This window comes from Lepisma saccharinum, chromosome 25 (genome assembly GCF_977018435.1).
Source record: "Lepisma saccharinum chromosome 25, izLepSacc3.1, whole genome shotgun sequence".
NCBI lineage: Eukaryota > Metazoa > Arthropoda > Insecta > Zygentoma > Lepismatidae > Lepisma > Lepisma saccharinum.
The window spans coordinates 23,409,635-23,432,824 of NC_139253.1; the positions used below are offsets into that span (position 1 = coordinate 23,409,635).

The 23,190-nt window shown below is 38.3% G+C and overlaps 1 protein-coding gene across 6 annotated transcripts in view; it reads left to right on the top strand.

The window, feature by feature from the left end:
• sm (heterogeneous nuclear ribonucleoprotein L) overlaps window positions 1-20,849 on the top strand; it is a 190,730-nt gene extending 169,881 nt beyond the window's left edge. For 5 of the 6 annotated variants that reach the window (XM_083111490.1, XM_083111493.1, XM_083111488.1 and 2 more), the window contains 6 exons: window positions 4,173-4,377; window positions 13,788-13,909; window positions 14,510-14,660; window positions 15,454-15,565; window positions 16,974-17,069; window positions 18,288-20,849. In XM_083111490.1, the coding sequence (XP_082967616.1) occupies window positions 4,173-4,377; window positions 13,788-13,909; window positions 14,510-14,660; window positions 15,454-15,565; window positions 16,974-17,069; window positions 18,288-18,367 (766 nt within the window). In that variant the 3' untranslated portion in view covers window positions 18,368-20,849. The remainder of the gene's footprint in view (window positions 1-4,172; window positions 4,378-13,787; window positions 13,910-14,509; window positions 14,661-15,453; window positions 15,566-16,973; window positions 17,070-18,287) is intronic. The other variant, XM_083111489.1, reaches the window with a different exon arrangement.
• Window positions 20,850-23,190: the final 2,341 nt, after the last annotated feature.

Sequence of the window (23,190 nt, forward strand, 5' to 3'; positions counted from 1 at the left end):
AGAACAAGTATAAGTGTTAACAGCAAAGCATGCAAACAAGAAAGTTTATGCGAGTTTATCACTTTGTTTGCTTACTCTTCAATGCGGGTAATTTGAGCAAGGATATTTTGAACCTTTCCTCAGTTTCAGAAACTATTTTTAACTTGCTGAATTGAAAAAGTAAATAGCAATCCTCATATTCAGATTATCGCGTATCAGTCATCCGGATTTTGTGGCCATTCCTAAGTTAACCAGTTTCATGGAAGTTCCTCTCCTCCTTTTTACTAACTTCTTAGCAAAATACGTAAGATTTGTTCAACTCGTTCGCAATGCACAGTCCACCATGGAAAATCATCCCAAACTTAGAGACTGGCGCAAGTGGTCTCCAAAGCATGCTCCTGAAAAAGACGCTCTTTGTTAAATAAGGCCAGTTGCTCGTTCAGGCGCTTCATGGAAGAAGCAGGAAATTAAATTTCTTATTATGGCCGAGCCGAGGTTTCTTCCGTTTCATTTCCCTCCCTCCAACTTGCATGTTGAGATTCCCTTTATTTCAAGAGCCGACCGCTCCCTTGTTCCAGACTTCAATGGTTTTAGTTTGTGGCCACGGCAATAAACTTCCCAAACCGAACGAATGTTGATCTCTTTAAGAAAAGCTGAAGACTCCACTTTCAGAAAGTTCAACAGGCATCAGGAGTTAGGTCTTGATCAGAAGTTAGAGATTGCAATATGAGCAAATAACACAAGTCGTCTTATTTAAGGAACTGCACCCACAGGCCACATTGACACTCCCAAGGGCCGCATTTCCACGTAAAGGCTCCCGTAGCTATCGTTAGGGAAGATATAGTTGGAGGAAGGTCGTTCTCAAAACCGTATCTATCGATGTTCAAGATTTTGCTACCTTTGTTGACTACGGTGGTAGTGGGAGTCTTCCTCGGTTAAATTGGTGCAAGATTTCAGTAAGAGGATCATTTTGATTTAATCTTTTTCGCGAATATGCTTCTGGCAAATCATGCAATTTCACGAGGCCACTGGCTTCGACAAAAATGTATTTGTGAGACGAGTTGCAATGAATTACCTTGCAGGTGTTGGACTTTCGTAGTTTGGGATCGCAAATAAAAGAAGTCTGTAAGAGAGGTCACGCGATTTTGTACTGACTTGTCAGAAAAACAACTTTCTTCGTGAATGACAGTTTGTCGAAATTAATTGAATTATTAATACATATATTCGTGGAAAGCCTTCTTAAATAATAACTATATTTGCTCTATCTTCTCTTTCTATTTTTCATTATCTTCTCGTTCTGTTGGAAATAAACATTCTTCAATATTATCATTTTCCGATAATAGAATTCCATATGGACTGTTCAGCCGCCCTCAGTGGCGGCGTGGTTATCACTGTGTGACCGCCCTTTCATCATATAATCGCCCATTCTCATCCTCGCGATTAGCCAAAGGTTGCAGAAATGCCAAGTCTTAACAATTACATAAATATCCCTCTTTATCAACCTATAAATTGAATTTCCCCCGTTCGAACTCTATAGAATGCGAATCAGCATAATCATTTCAATGTTACAGATGTTGCAATGTTCAATGTATCTCGGATCGCCTACCTCACCAATCTTTTGAGGAGAATGTGCTTGAGGCCGGGGGGTGGGGAGTAACTATAATTTTAATACGTTTTCATGTGTTTTATTTATCTTCAGTTGCAATTCCATTTGCCTCATTATGTTTTTCAACTTAAGAAAAGATGATTTATAAATATCGCATGAAGAAACATGAAAAAAAATCGTATTGGAAATGCAGGCTTCAGACGAACCTAGTGGAATACACCTCATTGGTATTCTTCCTGCAGACGAAGCTAAACCCTTCAAACTGGTGTTCTGGTGGTGGTAAACTTTTTGCAGTACTGTAATGTTCACTGTGAAAGGCCTCGCAGAGGAGAGAAGTGGAGCTTTGTCTACAAATTTGGGGGAGGGGAGAATCCACAGCAAACGCACGATAACCGTGTTTTATGGACATGTTCTAGGTTACCCCTCCATCACAACCACATCCCATGTATACGAAGTAATATAAATCTTGAAAATGAAACAGATGTCGATTGGTACAAATCAAATAGCAGTTCCACTTAATGTGCAAGACAGATAGCTTCGAGGAAGAGCGTGGGTTTCTTTATTACGAAAGAAAGAGTCTGCAGTAATTCGTAATTCTAGATACCATATTAGGTCGTCTTCGGAGCAGGTCTGCGTCACGTGATTATAGAAGCGACGACCTATTCGAGAGCTACAAATTCAGGAGGAATATTCATCGATGGGCAGTTTTGAAATGTTATTCCTTTAGAAGGGTAATATAATAAGAGATGGCAGAAATTGCCAGTAACTTCATGACCAAGATTTGAGCAAGGGAAAAACTAGAATTTGCTCCATTGGAGTACTATCGCTGAAGCAATTTTGATTTGATTTTTGTTTCTTAGCGTCGCTTTTCTGCTACTTTTGGATAATCGCGATGACGAGGATGAGTGGTGGTGATATGATGAAGAGAATGAGGAGAACGGACAAAGAACCATGCCAAGGCCTTGATTTGAACCTGGGACCCCTGGCATGCTGAAACAATTGTTAGTTCAATTAACATTTGACCACATGCGATTGGCAAAAGTGGTAACTGATAATTACCTTTCATTGTCTAATCAATTTATACTCGTAACAAAGTTTCTTGTCTCATAAACCTGGGTAGTTGGCTATCCATTGTTCTGTAAGAAATAATTTTTCGTTCCATTAGTTGTCTTTTCATCAGCGCAACACTATTGTCTTTTCGCTGCTGGAGTAGCTTGTATGGCTAATATAATTATTAATATTTCGAATCACATCCTCTTGTTTTGTATTCCCCGAGTCCTGTGACGGCCTGTTTGGTTTACTTGAAGGGTCGACATCCGAGAGTGACTTTTAATGGACATGCAATGAGATGACCATCCTACATGTCCGGGGTGTATATTTATGCGTGTGCACATGCCATGTTTCCCTTCATGAATCATGTATTGGGCAATCTGAAAGTCCTAATAATAATCGCTTATTGGAAATCAGTCAAACTTCCATTGATTCTTGTTTGGTGATATGCGTCGCTCGTTTTCATAATATGTTCGGGCAGGGAAAACGTTTTCTTGTTTAACTTAGTGTTTGGTGTCTCAATACAACGTTCAAAAATCTGACAGCAAGTCTCAAATTTCATGAATTTGACTCCTCATATTTCTCGTGAATGGGGAACATAGTTTGGGGCCATATTTAAAGATGAGGGGGGGACGGGAAAATAACATAAAAGGAGGAGAAATTAAAAATATCGTGGATAGTGTTCCCGGATAGTGACAGAACCAACCAAGGTGTTTGCAGTGTTTTTTTGTAATGAAAGTCACTGATATAATGCAGAGTTCCCACTGACCTAGAAAAATCAGACGAGGTGTGAAAGGGTCATGTACAACTCACGAAATTTTGTCAAAACATTAAAAAACCTGGGAAAGTCACGGAATTTTACAGTGGTGGACAGTCTCACGGGTTCGACACCTACAAGAGGCATATTTAATTGGTCCAGGTCCAACTTTGAACTAGGTCTCTGTATTTAAAGTAGACTTACAACAAACTTGACTAAATTTTCAACGGCGCGCATATATATATATCAGAATATACAGCGTGTTTCAGAATGATTCATCAAATTTAAAATGGTCGTATGTCCGGAGTTTACATGGTGAGGTTGGTAAGTAGTGCGTCAATATGAAGGAAAACTCATCGCAATTCATCTCATACCTCATAAGTGCTCTATCTGACCTCCTTTGGCGACACGAACATCAAGGTGATGGAGGAATTCGTACAATACTCGTACCAGAATGTCATTTCTCCCGGACTCCACAGCAGTTAAATGAGATTTTTCAGATCATCCACAGTTGGTGCCCTACGGTTGGCCTTCTAAGTCACGGGACGATTATAGCACGAATTCTATACCATTGAATTTGTTTGTGTAAATGGAGAAGTCAGTGATATGAATTGTGGTGAGTTTTTCATCAGATTGGCATGACTTACCACTCGGATCTTGTAAACTCTAAATGTAATTCAAATTCAATGAATAATTTTGAAACACCCTAATAATATTTAACTTGTTTACAGATGTTTGTAACTATTACAGCAGTAATGTTCTTGTTTCTTCTCCGAACAGATATCCAATGAAAGGCGAGTATGGCCGCGAACCATTACGTCCCTCACCTCCACGACCAGGATACGGACCAGCCCTGTCACAAGTTGGCCCAAATCCTCCCGTTCCACAACAGGGCTCGGTTATGATGGTATATGGCCTGAATATAGAAAAAGTGAATCCAGAGAAACTCTTCAACATATTCTGTTTGTATGGCAACGTGATAAGGGTGAGTACATTTCTTATATATTTTATGTGCACTCTCACCCAGAAAGGTGTATGCAAATTGTTCTTGTTAGTGTGTGTTTGCCGTTTGACTTTGAAGTTTTATTTGAACAATTTGCGTTTGTCTTTTTGATTGTACGTAATTCAGTGAAACTTGAAACGTTCAAGCGTCATTAGTTCAGTCGTCAGTGGATAAATGGGGAGCAATAATGGGCTGAAACCAAACACTCAACATTTGTACGAGTATTTACAGGGTAATTAAAAAATGATGGTTCCAAGAGAGAGCCTGTAGCGAGAGTGGTAAAAATAACCAATCACGGAAGGAAATTCAAAAGAAATACTCAAAATCCTTGCCTATGTATGCATGGGCAGGGTACTGTCGCTACTGGTGCCGCCTGTAAAAATGTCGACATCAAAACAGATGCGGGATGCAGTTCGCACGAACGGGGACTGTCGTTACTACATCGACACTTTTACACCAAATCCAACAAGAGTGCACCCTGCGCCTTCTTCCTGTGGGAATACATCAAGGAGACTATATCTGCCCCCAAATCTCGCATGCAACTGAAGAAGCTCATTTCCATTGCTCTGTATTTAATATTCGAGGATATGCTGGGCCAAGTCTGGTAGCACCAACAGCACATCCAACACGTGTAATGTGTGTGTAAAACTTGGGAGAGTTTTTCTGTCAATCGCATCTTGACGGTTGTAGTTGTGACATGTCAGTTCGAGTACTTTTGCACCATCCTTCTTGAATAACTCCTCTTTTACTGTACTTGTTGGAGCACGGGTACAATGGACCACCCGAGAAATAAGCACTGCATCTCCAGACACCTCTTTTCTTACAAGAGCATAAGTTTATTTCTCGGCTATCGAGCTCGCACTGAATAGACCTTACTGCTTGCAACAGTGGGATGCACATATGCACCGAAACATATCCCTCCCCCTTTCCCAGATTGTGTTTCTTTGCAATGGTATTTTGCTATGAGAAGCCAGTGTCCTCAAACACTGAAAGGAACAAAAACGTCTGTAACTATATAAATTATATTATCGGTGTAGTTATGGCCTATGTTGCACATTGTATAGGCTGGTTTCTTTTGTGGCACCCCTGTAGGTATGGCCCAAAATTCTGAATCCAGAGTAAGGCATGGATGTGTGTTTTTGTCTCGACTATTTCTTTCGCCCTTGTCGTTGCGCTTAACTAGGCAAAATACTACGTAAAATGTCGCCAGATGTTACACATCAAAATACTACTAATAAAATGCTAGATTTTGTAGTTCCCACTTTTGTTTCAGAGCCAGGCTACTTTCGTCAAGTTGCCAGTGAATGTTGTCCTGTTTATTTAGTATTTCATGTAGCCCTAATACATTTTTGTCCTGTGTATAAAGATTAGATATTGAATTTAAGGGGCGGCAAAATGGAGACCTGCAATGACTAGTGTTGGTTTCGATCTTGTGAAAGGCAATGCAGACGAATCTAAATAGAAAGCTCAGCTGGAATAATCTGTGCACGGTCATGCAAATCGCCCGACAGAGCTTACCAGCTGTGTAATACAGAACTACATGTACCTTGGGGTAAGCGATTTTCCAACCAAAACTGCAAATTGACTTCTTATCGGTACCAAGGTAATGTGCCGCCATTTGTAAAGTTCTTGCACTCTTCGTTGATGTGCTTGAGGACCGAAATTGGATCTTACTGCTTTTAATTTCCTTATGTAGAACTTGTGGGCAAAATTCACTCTTCTTCTGTTAAATGAGATTATCAGAAGTATAAAACGGGCGAATATCGTTAGAGAGTGGTATTGCATGGTTTAGAGCATAACTTGCTCAGCATTAGGTTGGATTTGAATATTCTGCAATGGTATGTAGTGAGCATCATTCCATAATAATATAACAGTGCTCTTATTCACAAGTTAAGGAACATTAGAAAGAAAATTCCCCGTGGGATGTAGTTTTATGTCAATTGTGAGAGGAGACAAGAAATTTATTAATATATCGCATATTTGAAATGTATAGAAACGCTAGATTTCAATGTAAAATATGTACGGATTTTTTTTCCCTCGGGAAGGGGTACCGAATGCTCAACCCATGTTAGTTTATTTGTAAGTGTAGCGCTATCCCACCGTGCATGTAGGGTGTAGGGTAGAGGTATTCTCGATGTGGACTATTCCGGGGCTGATATGATCAGCACCACTCTCCGGCTACCCCCAGATACTCATTGATTAGAGGTTGTGAGAACCTCTTTATGCAGGGCATTGTCGGGGGAAAATCCCATCGGAGATCACCCACCCGGAAATCAAACCCGGGTCTCCTGCATGCCAGTCAGATGCCATGAATTTTTACCACATGCAGGTACCTATGTATCTGTTAATATTTCCTTTGACGGTGGGAATTCTTCCTGCACGAAGCCGATAGACTCCTTTCATGTTTGCAAAGGCATTCAGGCAACGTGCATGAATACCATGGACTAGCAGACTAGTAGTATGGGACGCAAAAGTAGACATGCTATCCTTTGTAGCATTTTCTAAAGAGCAAATTTGCACCAGGTGGGGAAATAATCACCACGAACGTCAAATTTCTAGTTACTTCGTAGTGTCGCCACGGCAACCAACTTTTGTTATTATATTGAACCTGTCATCACAGAAAGATACCTTTCCCCTGTACGCTTAGTCGTCTTTATCCAAGTAACAAATGGATAGTAAATATCGTAGTACGGGATAATGACCTCTTATCAGATCTCTGTATGAATAGCTAATTGCTAGCTGCATGCAAGACGAGCGTGTTGGACAAATGCTTTTTTCAGTGTCTTCATACTAATGTGTAGTATTGTATTAACTTGGAAGGAAAAAGCAGGAAAATTATACGTTACAATTGAATGCAAAAAAAAAAAATAACATGACACCGTGTAGAGCCGGCATGTTTCCGTTGCGATGTCTATTTTCTATCTCAAGGTGAATCGCGACAATGATGAAAAATGATGATCTAATGAAAATTGGACAAGCACACAGTCATGCCTAAAAGATATACTAAGAAAAGCCTTACATCCTTTTATAACAATTTTTGCGCACGCCACTCACTGTTTCTGCAGTTCTTTTTTTTCTGCGAGGAATATGTCCTGGGGAAATTCTCTCTAAATAAACAGATGGTTCTATTGATTTTTCAACGCAGTTCGAAGCATCAACGTATTATTTTAAGGAAAAAGAAAACTGACAGCAGATTGCTACGAGATAGAGAAGACGCTTCTCCTGAAACCCAAGAGTTACTTTCCATAATTTCAGTTTTATGCATACATCATATACAAGTATTGCTCTTCGTACATGAGTATTTTCCTAATATTGCATCACGAACATTACAGAAGCTATGAACAGTTGCTTACGCATATCTTGGCCGACTTTCGTGGCAGAGTTGTTAGCGCGCTACGATGCCAGAGGTCCTGGATGTTGATGTTCGTTGCGAGTGTCATATCATCACATCATACCTCATCTTCGCGATTACCCAAATGTAGAAGAAAAGCGAAGTAAAATGAACCAAATTAATCAATCAATTATGCATATTTTCCTTCCTCTGTATTAGGACGACTACTCTGATGGTGTAACGTTGTTACCCTGTAATTAAGGAGTCCCAGGTTCTATCCCCGGTGGAGGCGCATTGCGTGGCGGGTTCGGATCCCACTTTAAACTACTCGCCGACCTCATTGGTGGAGTGATTAGCACAGCACGCTACGACGTCATGGGTACCGGGTTCGAATCCCGGGCCAAGCATTGGTGTTCTTTGTAGGTGCCCCTTCATCATATAATCACTCGTCCTCATCTTCGCGATTAGCCAAAAGTGGATAAAAAAGGTAAAGTGCTCCTCTGTGCATAGCACCACGCCATGAAGTCGTATAGGGGGTATGGGGGTAACGCCCCACACTTTCTCGATCCGGTCGTGAGTTGGGTGATGTGATCAGCATCACGCCCCTGACCGCCTTTACCCCCCAGGGTTTCCCCCAGGTACCCATGTTATTCGACGCTGGGTGGGCGCCGGGGCCGCTTCCATCGTTAGAAAAGTTCCCGGATTTGAACCGGCTGGGGATCGAACCCGGGACCTTTAGCATGGTAGTCAGACGCGTTACCGACTGAGCCACCGCGGCCAGAGCCAAGAGCATAAACTGAACTTCCTCCTCCCACTCTGATGGAATTAGAATTTTTCTCAGCAGCCCTTCCTTCCTTCCTTGTGCGCCCCGTGAAACTAATCCTGAGAGTTTGAAATCTTCCGCTCACTGCCATGTTGTAATTACTAAAGTGACGCAAAGGAAAAATACTGCAATAAAAATCTTTTTTCATAGATTTCTCCAGGGTATTAATCTTTTACTGACGGTCGTGAATTTTCGTGTTACTACGTTGTACATTTCACAGCATCAACCTCGAATGTGGCATTTCCATTTTTGTCACATTACTCCCCGTGCTGTGTGTATAGCTGTACAATATGGCGCTAGATTTTGCCCTTGTCTTCCTTCACCTCCGCATCTAATTTCAAGTTAAAACCGGGTCACTAGTTGAACGGCGAGAGAGAGATAAGATTCTCATTGTGTGCAGATGCGAGGAAAGTCCTTGGCAGAATGTATTGTGTAAAGTAAAAATAATGGAAGGGTGTGCAGCTAAACAATAGCACCGGTTCACACACCTATTTTCTTATTTCACGCTAAGTGGGGAGGTGCTTGAAACTACGAAACATTTGTGACAGAAAAATTTCCCAGATCCTTGTAGAAACTTCAGCGAAAAATGTAGGCTTGACCAGGACTCGAACCGAGGTCACTAGCATGTACGTGCCTTCAGTGGCGTGCCCAAGGGGGGGGGGGTGTTGATGGAGTTATAACCCCTCCACCTTGGCCCAGTATTCCTAAAAAAAACATCAAATGCAGGAAAAAATGCCAAAATATGGGCCGACCTAAAAACATGTATACCTAACCACCTCCTTTCGAAAATTCTGGACACGCCACTGCTCGCCATTGCTGTACCAACTGAGCTTCGAGCCATCTCTGGCTTCGCCTGATTTTTCGCTGTCGCTGTTGTACCTGTGTGGGATCGTCCCTCAGTGCTACCACGGCGCGATTTTGCCTTTGACGCTGATGACGTGGGCGGTGCCTAGTTTCTTCCAGCGTAGAGCTGTAAATTTTTCCAAACCGTAAGGTAATTTACAGCTTATGATGGGAGAAACTAGTCATCATGTATTTCTTCAAAGACAAAAGATCCCGTTGCGGTATAGTGATAGACAATTACACACAGGTAAAACGGCGACAGCGAAAAATCAGGCAAAGTCAGTCAGAACTGGTTCGGTATCTCAGTTGGTAGATCAATGTCACGGTACGGCAGTTTAAACTTCAGGACACAAGAAACTTTTTTTTTCCACAGTAATTTTGATAGTGTACAATGTGACGACACGTAGACCTCAAAATTCATATCTGGTCTTGACGTGTGTCATCACTACTTTTCCCCTCTGGTGACTTAAGTATCTTAACATATATATATATATATATATATATATATATATATATATATATATATATATATATATATATGAGAGAGAGAGAGAGAGAGAGAGAGCATTCCCTGACTCGGCGGCAAGCGGCCCGGCATCGTCTACTGTAATTCTCCCGATTTCTCGTGGAATACTCTCTTTTAACTCACGGATGGTGTGCGGATTATCTTTGCATACTTTATTTTTTTAGATTTCCCCACTTTTATTCAGAACTGACCCTGTTACTCTAAACTTTTTTTACGAGGTTTAATGTAGTGGTCCTATGTGGAACGGGAACACCAGGAAATTTCGTTGCAAAACGTCGTCGCACTTCTCCACAATTCCTGCTTCTGAAGTAATACTCGACAAGATAAATCCTTTCTTGTAATGTAAACTTTTGTGGTGCCATATAAAGCCACAATCTTCAACACGGACACGACACGACACAACACAACACAACTTCTGAGGGAGGATTATACTGGCGTCAGTCTGCAACGTCAACAGAAAGGGAAAGAGAGCGTAGACAGGGAGAGCGAGAAAAACAGACTGTAGCGTGCGACTGTCGTGGACCCCGTTCACCGGGAAAGACAATCGCTGTCGCCGGGCCGCTTGCCGCGGAGTCTCGTAGCGAATGTCAGGGAATGCTATGAATTTTGAGTCTACGTGTCGTCACATTGTAAACTATGAAAATTACTGTGGAAAAAAATAGTTTCTTGTGTCCTGAAGTTTATCCTGCCGTAAAAAAAAAAAAATTGCCCTTTTTCGTTCGACATGTAGTGCTAACGTCGTCGCCTTATAATTAATGGGTTCTGGGTTCGATACCCGGTGGAGGCTCATAGTGGTTCGGATCCCACTTTAAACTGTATCTCCAGTCCCGATTAGCCTTACTGTGCATATAGTGGACTTAAAACACAAAATCAATCAATCGTTAGACTTGAAATGAGATAAAATTCCAAGATTACAACCTCCTGAAAACTCAATCAGTCATCGTATATTTCTCCTTGATCTTGGCTTGTCTGCCCAAAAGAAATATAAATCGTAATAATTTTAGTGTTTCATTGATTCCATAACAACGGCTATTTTCTCGCAACTACACGAATTGTATGAGCAAATTGTCAAGGTAATTCTAGAATTGCGTAAATAACAAAGCCACGCTGTGTCTTATAAATTAGTTTCCTACATATGCATTTGGCGCTCTTAAGTTCACAGAACTTAACGTTCTATTTTAAATTTTAGTTACGTAAAGCCATCGACTGAACGTGTGAAAACATTCCTATGATGCTTTGACACGTTCTTTACCTCCTGCCGTTGAATATTATTTCGCGGTCGATATTAGCTGGCCGGTTGTTAGCAGGTAGTATCGACTAAGCTTCGCAGACGTGAATTTAATGATTGCAACCAATTAAATATTAAAGTACTAGCCTGAGCGTATTCTTCTGCACGTACGAACTAATGAATGCTTTAGTTTATCGACGCCTGTAGGATACTGCGATCACGATGGCAGCTTCTACTTTCGAGATCGGCATTGTGTTGCCCCCGAAGAGTCACTATGCGCTACTAATTAAGTGTGAGAAAATTATTTTACATCTGCGATTGTCTTTCGCTAAACTGGAATGTTCGAAAAGTTTTTATGAGAGATAATTGACTTTTTATTTGTCAGTCAAGTAATCGTATACGCATGTGCATTCAAGAATTTCTGTTCCACGAAAGAAATGCAACTTTCCTGCATTCGTCGATAATGCATGTCTATTTTCGCGTGGGTTTTCTTATTCTTTTCTCTCTCTCTCTCTCTCCTCCCTCCCCCCGCCCCCGCTTTTTTGCCTTTTTCCACAACCACTCTCGTTGGTCTAATTATGCTTGCAAAGATTGCCGCTGAGTAGCTCAGTTTGTTCTAGTGCTTGTAAGGTGAGCAGTATGGTTGCACGCAGGATTTAAACTACGCATTTTCTTAAATAATAATATCGTGATGCGCTATGATGCCAGAGGTCCGAGGTACGACCCGTGTGCAAGACCTGGACGTATCGTTGTGTTTGTCGGTAATTAGTTTGTATCACCATGTATTCTCATCGTCGGGGTTAACCCAAGTAGTGGAAAAGCCAACGAAAATTACCTAAACAGAAAGGTAAATGTTGCACATTTAGTCTCCATCATGTTTGTGCGTAGGAAGGCGACCGTAACCAACAGACGAATACGATTAGTGCTGATATCTGGAATTATATATTTTTTTTGATCATTTGTATCGGCAGCTTTTGCCACATTCCAGCCAGTGAGTAATACTTTGAAGGTTAAACACCACATTCCGCGTCCATGCTGAGATTTTAACGCTTGAGATGAAGTTCCAGTATTGCCAACAGAAACACCGTTATCAGCACCGAATGAATGAGTTTGAATTCACGCTGCTTGCAGCTGCACTCCAAAACGTGAAATAAAGTGGCCAGCTGGCGTGGCGTCAACTGAGGCAGTGTGTTGGTGAGTGAGTAAAAAGCAAAATGTTATGAAGTCATAGTCGCGTTTTCCCGTAAATCTGTCATAGCCATCTAGTTTTTAATGCTCCTGATGGATTCCTTCTGTAGCTAATTAAATGTGATGGACGTTTGCTTTCCGACTGAAAATGTGCTCTTGAATGCATAGGAGTTGACGTTAATTATTCTGGTGGCTGCTGGATCTTGAGAGGCCGTTCACATTTTATTGTTTCAGCAAGGGAGATCATATTTTAAGGATTTTTGAATTGTATCCCAATAGGTGTCTTGTAGGGAATTGCGAATATAATCTTTAAAACATTCCATCTCAAAGATATAGTTCGTTTGTTTGCTACTTGCCCAGTTCCTTGTGTAAAATTAAATGCAGTTTAAAAAGTTGTTTGCCCCAATCGAGTTGCACGTTAGGATGAGAGGGGTGATCAAAAAGTTGTAGCATGAGGGTTAAGGCATCAGTTCCAGAAAATATTTTCCCATCAGTTTCTTCACTTTATTATTGGTGGGATATAAACTGTACAAAGATGCCCAGAAAGTGTTCCACTGCATTCAAAAGATTATTCTTTGTAGTAGAATGGCGAAAAAGCTTGGTTTTCGTTTTCCGAGGAAAGTAATAATGGGAAGTGCCCAATCAGAACAAAGAAGGGGTTCGGCCAGTTAAGATCTATTAACAACAGCAATGGATGATTGGATATTATCCCCAGAAGGAATGGGGGTAGCGAATTATTTTACTTGGTCCAATGTCAGTTAAAAATTAAACAAAGAAAATACTCATCCCTGGATGCAACTTGCCCGGTGGCAACCAAGTTGTATTGCGTTTCTTAGACAGTGAGATTTACATAAATAGCGTGTCAATAAAGCCCATAGGAGGAAGACGGATTGAGGTTTAGGTAGATCCAGGGATGTCTTCAATAATAGTTACGGACATTTCTGCGTTGTAACAATGCGATTCACTTTCAGTGCAATGGCTACAACCCAGAAGTGTCAGTGCCTGTACATCGATCCTGTCGCCAGACATCCTGGTTGAGAATTTTTATAGCATTACTCTTAATGAAGGCCACAGACGCATCCACCCATTTCCTTGTTAACCCTGCACTGCAAATGAGTAACATTAAGTAAATTAAGAACAAGAACCTGGATGTTCTCGATGAAAGATTTTCAGTGTTGCCAACTCGGAACTGTATAATTTCCCTTCCTTCATGTTGAAATGTAATCAACATATTCCCACCCACATTTGACTTCGTTTTGTTTCGTTTCAATGATGAGTTACAGATTATTGTCAAGGGCTCTGGGTTCCCTGTAGTGGCCATGAGGTGGATGTCATGCATAGAGCATATGAAGGTGCAATGATAGGGATATTTCACATATTCTCATTTGTAGTTTTATAAATACATTAAATTGTGATTGATTTTTGAGAAGACCTTGTTATTTTCTTTTTTCAGGTGAAGTTCTTAAAAACCAAGGAAGGCTGTGCAATGATTCAGATGGGTGATAGCTTAGCAGTGGAAAGAGCTATACAGAATCTAAACAATGCCCATTTATTTGGCTCAAAACTACAGCTAGGGTATGTATTTTTTAAATAAATTATTCAATTTCTTAATAAATATATGCTCAAAAATATTTCGGGGGGGGGGACATTAGCTTACATTAGACTACTAACTATCTTGATTGAAGGTAAGAATAGGTTTGCTGTAACAACTGTCAAATGGGGAAGTTATTATAATCAGCCCTATTTCTTCATCCCAAGATTCCTATGATCTGATCTCAATTGCTAAGTGGTTAGTATATCATTGGTTCGATTCATGAATATTTTTAATCATTGTTCTGTAGTAACCATTACAATAGCAACAAACATTGCTGTACCAAGTATTACAATGTTTAATTTCTCATTGGAAGAATTAAATAAGTGAATGCACAATGTTTGTTCATGTAATTTCAAAACCTTCAGTTTTGAAGATAAAGTTCAGAGCCTGCACAATATAAATTTTTAATGCATGTGAGAAATAGAAAAGAGGAAGATTGAATATCACTGGTTGGTAGACTGAAGTTAATAATAACTTATGATACTATGTTCTTTCCATAGCATGATGTTATAAATGTTAATAAGCTTGTACCTTCGGATTTCACTTTATATAAACATTGATCAACTCTTGGTGGTTTGTAGGTTTTCCAAACAAGCATTCCTAAGTGATGTTCTGCAACCATATCCATTGCCAGATGGTTCTCCTTCATTCAAGGACTTTATGGGGAATAAGAACAACAGATTCATTAATCCTGCGATGGCAAGCAAAAACAGAATTCAGCCCCCATCAAAGGTAAGTGTGAAGAAAATAGCCTAGTCTCCTGAAAATACAAAATGCATGTTTAATGCTCTTTATATTGCATTAATTTCTTTTGAGAATGTTCATTCTGATAGTTAACTTTTCCCCTCTGGTTTTCTTGTCTTTCCAGGCTAGTGCCAAAATGCAATAATCTTTCATTTCCACTGTCTTCTCCATCTTTGTTAATCTAATTGTATAAATATACTATCAACTAACTTAACTATTTTTAATCTGTGGTTTGAACTCTGGGACAAGATGACATTGATGCCCCCACCCCCACCCCCTCCTGCCATCTTTCCCATCTTGCTCCTGCATTTCCCCATAAAAGATCAAGGTTCTTGAATTCTGAAAGTTATAATTTTGTTTTAACACTATATCATATGCAAGTTAAACTAAAATAGTTAATCCTGCAAAATGGTGTAAACCACATCATGTCTGTGGTACTTAGTTTCTTTTTGAGCATATGCACTTTTTTATGCCTTTCTCCATACTCCTATTTAATGATAATGTTCCTGTTTAATGCATTAACCTCGCATGAAAGAAAATAATTGGCTTCTCCTTTACTTTCAAAGGCATCTATTTTCCTTGTCTAATATAGTGTGCATGTTTTTTTTTTGTATTTTTAATAATAGTAATATTATTTATTGTTTTAACAACTTCTCTTGTTTGATGAACGACATCACAGTACTTTTGTATTGCATGTCTTAAGGGTACAGTAGTGTGATCAGAGGGTTATACCCAGACCATTCAATCAGTTTGTATATTCATACTTTGGTATTTCTTGCAGATCCTCCATTTCTTCAATACTCCACCAAATCTCACAGAAGACATGATGGGCAAGGTTTTTGAAGATGCAGGAGTTAAGCCTCCCAAAACAATTAAGCTATTCCCATCCAAAAGTAAGTAAAAGTACCTGATAAATGACTTCTGGTTTTTCATATTATTTTAGCCATCCTCGTTTGTATCTTAAGTAAATTCATTCAGAATTTGTGTACTCTTGTTTACCATAAAGTTTATTTCTATCAATTATCTTTAATAATAACAACAATTACTAGTTCAAGAAAGGACTTCAAATCACTGTACAACCTTTATCTTTCCTTACTGGATGTTTTGTTGTTGACTTGGTTTATTTTGCTTTGCTTTTCTGCTATTTCTGGCTAATTACGAAGATGAAAATGAGTGATGGTATGAAATTGATGAAGGGACACTTGCAAAGAACAGCTATACCCAGGCAAGGATTAAAACCCAGGACACCTGGTTTCGTAGCAAAGGGTGCTAATCACTCTGCCACAGTTGTTGGCTTGCTGGATGTTTTATCCTATAATACGAGGGCGTACCCAAAAGAAACCAGAATTTGCCAAAAAAGATGAGTTTTATTAACTTTGAGTTAACAAAGTACCTTAGTCTCCTTCAAAGTATTGTCAATTTGATGAAGTGCACTTGTCCAAACTGTGTTCCCATTGCTTGAAACATTTTTGGAAGTCCTCAACTGGGATATTGTTCAAGGCCAGAAGCGCATGTTCCTGAACTTCAGCCCCATCGGCAAAGCGTTCGCCTTTGAGCTTGTTCTTCATGCAGGGGAATAAAAAAATAATCACAAGGTGCAAGGTCTGGTGAGTATGGAGGGTGAGGAATAATGGGCATTTGGTTTTTCGCCAAAAACTGTTGGACATGCACAGCAGTGTGGGCTGGGGCATTGTTGTGGTGGAGCAACCAGTCACAACGCTTCAACATTTCTGGACGTTGTCGCCGCACATTTTCACGCAATCGCCTCAACACACCCATGTAGGAATCCTGATTAACAGTTTGACCTTTGACAACGATCTTCGTAAACAGCATTTCACACTTTTCAATGTTTTCGTCATTTCTTGCTGTGGCAGGTCGTCCAGATCGCGGTTGGTCTTCCACTGACATTTCCCACTTTTTGAAACTTGCAAATCACTCTTACACTTGCATTTTATCTAGGGTGTCTTCTTTAAGCATCACTACAGTCTCAGCTGCAGTTTTCCCTAATAAGAAACAAAATTTCACACACACTCTCTGTTCCTTCTGATCCGCCATAGTAAAATTTGCAGCAAATGTTTGTCAACACAAAGAACGTGCGGCACCAGCACATGTGCACAGTGCAACGGCGCTCAGCACATTGGCACGTCATAGTGTCTCCTCACTACATCTTGCGGCGGAAGTCTGAAGTACATCGGGCTTTCCGGTTTCTTTTAGTTATGCTCTCGTATGCATAATTGACTCAAGTGTGATTAAAATTTGTGTTTGTTCTAAACACTTAATACTTCCTCCGCCGTTTTACAGCAGACAGGAGTTCATCAGGCCTGCTGGAGTTTGAAAATATTGGCGAAGCTCTGGAGGCCCTTATGATGTGTAATCATGCTCCAATTCAGAATCCTTGTAAGTATTTGCAACCTTTTTAAAAATTCTTTCCATTATGTAGCATACTCTAGAAACTGTTGAGTTAGTTTTTTTTTTTTTTTTTTTTTTTTTTAAAGGTTAATTGTTGTGGCTGTTAATCACATGACTATGATCAATACTGAAACCATCAAGTCTTTATGTATAAATTAAAATAGACTACCAACTTTTGTGAAGTACAAGAAAGCTCAAAATTTATTATTTTTACCTAGTTAAGACTACAGAGGACCCATTCTTCCACTTGATATAGAGTTTTTCAATGATGACTATATCTTGGAATGATTCCAAGGTGCCTAGTAACTAAATCCAAACCTTGACTATAGTGAGTTTTCATGTACAGTCACTTTGCCTCCATGCAGGGAAAACTAACCTAAATCATATTTAGGAACACTTTGTCATGTGTTTGAAACTATTGAGTGCTCTGCATGGAGGGAGATGGTATCTCCCCCAGCTAGCAAAATTTTCCATAAAGTACCCCCCCCCCCCAGCTAACATTTTCCAATTCAGACATTGACTTCTGTCATTTGCCGAAATTAGCATGTATGTATTCATATTTTCATAATTTTGCAAACTGTTGGAAGTTAATTGGAAAGGCTGTTAAAATTTAAAAATAAATGCACAGTGTCAAGTCTATATACAGTACTAATCAATGTTTGGTGACATGTGTAAGGCAGTGAAGTTCCCTAAATGATATTTGTAGAAGTAGAATTACACAAATAGAAATATAATACATTATTTTCCATGGTGAAGATTATTATTATTATTTTCTTTATGTATGCATGAATAGGTAATCTTCATCATGTGAAAATATTAATATTTAAGGTTATTTCTGTCAGAAAACACACTTGAAAAATGGTTCAATTAAAGTCAAGTTAATTTTACTCAAATATTAAAATTATTACAAGAGGGACATTGGAGATATGCATGAATTACCACTGATATTCTTTTAATGAGATTTTTAATTTGCGTGTGTGTGTGTGTGTGTGTGTGTGTGTGTGTGTGTGTGTGCGTGTGTGTGTGCGTGTGCATGTGTGTGTGTGTGTGTGTGTGTGTGTAGTATCATTTTGGGTTAACCAAGTTCAGAAATTATGAAATGTAATGCCAGTAAAATGTTAAACATTAAAAGTAAAAATATTGCAGAAATTTGTACCTATTTATCAGCATACTTATAAACATTCCATTTTTTTTTACTTCCTCCAGCTGGAAAATTTCCATACATCATGAAGCTATGCTTCTCCTCTTCAAAACATATTCCAGCTTCAATGCAAGGTCAGCAATAGTTGAGCAAAGCCAGAGCAGTAGAACAGACGTGTCCAGGAGAGTGGGTGTTCAGTCTCAATACCATACCGAGGAAAATTAAGTCCAGTCCAGACTCAACTCTACAATATGACAGTAATTAAAATGTTTACCTGACTTTGGGCTGTGTCCCAGGAGAAGGAAGAAAATTTTTAATGGCCAAAGGACAGACATATCATCTTGGTAAGAACTTTTATAAAAAATAAAAATCAATCGTTTTAAGTCATGAAATTGAGTGAAGTGGATGTAGATCATTTCATTGCCTCTAAAGCATCTGTGATGTGGCCTGAACAAAGGAACTATTGGACATATAGGAAAGTCACAATGAAAAGGGGGTTGACAGATGGATATTTCTCTGAATTCCAAAAAAACAAATTGAAGTAATAAAGACATGAAATCTCCTGGGAGAAAGTAACTCTTAGGATTGTACTATTTAAAAAGAGACTCTCCTTTTGCACTCAGGTAAAAACCATGTCAATATCACAAGGTTATTTGTAGTGAAGGAAATATACTGTATACCTTGGTGTCAACAAAGCAGAAACTGAAAACAAATTTAAATGGGGAGACCAAGATAAGGTCTTGGACATGATAGCAAATACTATTACATTATATATAAGGCGACCTGAACATATCATCTAGTGCTTAAATGGAAGAATACTATTTTGAAGTGTCATTCCTCCATTTTAACTATTTTCATTTTGTCTGTAGTGGTAAATCTTTTCTGAATACTGATTGTGACTTAGATTGTATTGTTCTTTGTGTATTTGAAATACAAACGTTTCCCTACCCTCATTTGTACACTTGGTCTTCCCCATTGTGTTTTGGAAATGGAATTTTGTAGATCAAAAGAATATTTTTCTTTGGCTCTGTTGTTATTTTAATTAGGATCTTGAAACCCAGTTAGTACAATCAGTGTTTGTTTAATTATTTTTTAAAACATTAGTTCTTTTCTTTCACTAGATATTAATCTTTGTATGATGGAATAATGTTTATTGATGTTAGGCTGTAGGTTGGTCATTACTTTTCCATCTTAATAGATTAGGGAAAAAAATCACAGACCAGTTTGTGATCAGTGTTGCTGTGTTTATTTTTCTTTGTAAAATGTCATGTTAAATTTTTTCGTATGGTTTCCAGAAGAAATATATAGTAATAATAATAGTCTCATCTGGTTCTCTTCCCTCCATGAAAAAATGAGCTAGATTGTCATTAATGCATTTTTCATTGTTTTTTGGCTTATTTCCCCTGCATGGATAGATAGTCATAGAAAGTATTTTATGTTCAATTGACTGTTAATTTGATTTCTCTGTGAAGTATGATGCTGTCACAATCTGGTAAAATGCAAGATTGAAATATCTGTAACAGTGTGAATTTAGAAATATGTGAAGATAAAGAAAACACCAAAAAATACATCCAGATTATGAACAGCATCATGCCAACATGTGGTGCCCTGTGTAGCCTCGTCACCAGCTTAAAAATCCTGCCAATATTTCACCAGTTATAGTGCATTTTAAAATATTTTGTACAGTGAACGAAAGTAGATGTATACTTCTATGTATTTAGATCATGCAAATGTGCAAATAAAATTTACTACTTGTGCAAAAAAAAAGAACAAAAAAAACAGTCTGTGTAGATTAGGTTTATTCCGATGACTGTACAAGAAACAATTGTTCCATTTATGCTGTTTGGTGGAAACCACTGTTTAGATTGTAATAGGGAAAGAAAGTAATAAATTCTAGATTATAAATACACAGCCATTCAGAAAGTCAATTACCATTTAATTAATGGCCAACCAATTGTAGAGCCCTGTTTATTAATGTTAGTATGCAATTCTTGAGAAATGTACAACATATAAATGAAGAATCATAACTCATTGTTGGAATCGACACGTTTTTTATTTCATCATGAAATCAAGTTAATTTTCTTTTTAATTTAAGAATAATTTGTATCAAATAGGAACCTTGCTGTAGTCAAAGTTTTTGTTTCTTCCTTCTGTTAGAATTTTATATATTTTCTTTGTTCCTAGTTTATTGTGACATAGTAATGTCTGTGTAATCATTTTTTTAAAAGAAGAAACACGTCATAACATCTACTGTCATACTAGCTATTCTGCTAAATGTGATAGATGGTCCTTGAGAAGAAAAAAAAAGAATGCTGCTTTTTCGTTAGGTATTGCTTAAGAGTTAATAGCAGAGTGGTAAAAGACAGAAATTTTTATTGTGAGTACCTGTGAAATTATGAGTATGTGAAGTGTCATGTGAAGACCAGAGTTGAGCTAGTTGATAGTGATTAGGTGTAGAATGTGTAACTCTTTACCTCGTTAATTTTTCATTGTAGAATTGTAGGAGACACACATGTGTAAGTCTTATCAGCACATCTTTTTTCCCCCTCCCATCATAGCTTTGTCCATTGACACAAAGTGACTTTGTATGGCACCGATTCATTAAAATAAAAATGTTGTGGTTCCTATTCTGTTGTTTCATTTTTTAAATAAAACTCCCATCAAATACTTGCATGTGTGGTTATGTCCAAGTTTGAAGGAAAAATGAACAATTTAAGTTAGGTACATGAAGAATGTTGTTGCTATAGACCTTTGCAGATTTCCAGTGTAGTTACCTAAAAAATTATCTAGTAATTAAACCACCTGTAATGACTGAATTTTAATTACTTGAAAGTTTTGACACAATTCACTTGAATGTTACTCAGGAGCTACATACACAAAAGAAATACTGAATTTTGTCAAAACGATTAGTGATTTAAAATCTAAGTGTCTACTAGTGCCGTTTTATTATTAGTATGTTACTGTAAAATTGATCATTCTGTCATAACAACCATTAAAAACAATATTGCAAATAAGAAAAACACAAAGGGGAGTTTTCCACCTTCACCTTAATCTGAAATCTGGGTTCAAAGTGAAGCATTACTCTTATATCTAGAACAAGGTCTACAGCAGTTTCCAGAATTATTTTGATCATGCTTTGCTTAATTGTAAGGATGAATAATGACAGATGATTATGAAATACAGGGTGCATCAAAAAGAATTTCACAACTTATGAAGGTTGTGTACAATGACTGTATTACACTTGTCAGCCTGTTGCACAGCAAGATGATTCTGTAGTGACATTAAAACCTTTTACGTCATGTGCCGGCAACATTCTTGTTGACACACAACAAACAGCACAATAAGAGAGACTTTAAAAGTCTGCCCAAGCTTTCGACTCAATCTGTCATCAGGGCTGGTCGAGAGACTTCGAAAGAAGATGAGGTTCTGATCGTACTACTTGCTGTCTGCCGGGAGTGTTGGCAAGTTCCAGGTGATTCCAATTGATGGCTGAAGAGGATGGGTTTTTCAGTTGAACTGCATTGTGCCATGATATATAAAGATTCTCACATAAGTTGTTGAGGTTATTTCTATATATTTTTTTTATCATGTGTACTCCTTCCTTAACATTCTGTCCTTTTGTTCATTTTTTCCTTGTTGGGTTTTCTCAGATTGTTGTACTGTGCAGGCACCACTTTATTACCTTGCCGGAGGAAGAACCCCTATGAAGTGAACAGAACTTTCTGCTCCCAAAGCGACTTAGCAAGATGATGCATGTAGTAGGTTCCCACACACTATCATATGTTTGTGTAGTATGCTGATACATGTAATTCAGCTATAATTTCCATTCGTAATACAGCAGATGTCCCACATTAAGGAGCATCTGGCTGCAACTGCAATAGTAATTCATTGTCTCTCCGGGCTTTGACATCTCCAGGGAAGGAATCATTCTTGAATCACCATGTGAAAAGTAGGGTATTTTTAGGTTATTAATATGTAATTCTCACATACATGTGGAATACTGATTTCTAGAGACCGGATTTTAAAGGGAAAAATTTTCCTCTAAAAAGGAAATTATTGCCAAAAATAGGAGAAAAAAGGACTTATTTGCACTCTGAAATAAAAGCACAATATATACCATTCATATATAAAAAAGGGATACGTATAATTAATTAATTTCCAAATTTAATGTATCCCTTTTTATATATGAATGGTTTGGCACCTTTTCTCATCCTATTCCTGTGTCATATATATATATTGCGCTTTCATTTAAAATAGTACAAAAATAGTCATTTTCATTTCCTTGTTTTGAAGGTAACTTACAGCAAATAATCTTACAATCTGTTTTGAGCCTCCCCGATGGCATGGTGGTAGAGTCCTTGCCTTGTAATCAAGGGGTCCCGGTGGAGGCGCACAGTGTTCTGATTCCACTTTCCTATCTGTGTATAAAGTGGATTTAAATACCAAATCAATCTGCACATAATAGACAATTGTTGAATGTTTTGTAGTTAAAAACATCTTTGCAAAATATTTGATATCTTGTCAATAAAGGGACCAAGGAAGATGTTTTTTTTTTAAATAGGGAGGAAAAATGAATGTAGGCTGAAAACTAGTCATTTAAGGGACCAGAAGAAAAAGTCAAAACCATGTAATCTTAGTGGAAGATAATTATCAACACTGTTGTTATTTATTCCATGATCAGTGTTGAAATATATAAAAGAACTTCTTCACTTTAAAATTCGGTCTCTACTTATTTCGAAAGATGCACAACTTACAGCAAATGTCATAGTAGATAAATTATCCAAAATACTAACTTCTTTTATGGAAATGTGAGATTCAAGAACTAAAAAAAAAAGTTCAGGCAAAGCATAGGATGGACAGTGTTCCAGTTCAATTTCTTCTATAGAAATGCACTGCCACTTGCTGTATAAGGTGTAGAAAAGATCTGGTGAGAAGATGGGACTTATTGCATGCAAGATAAATCTAGGG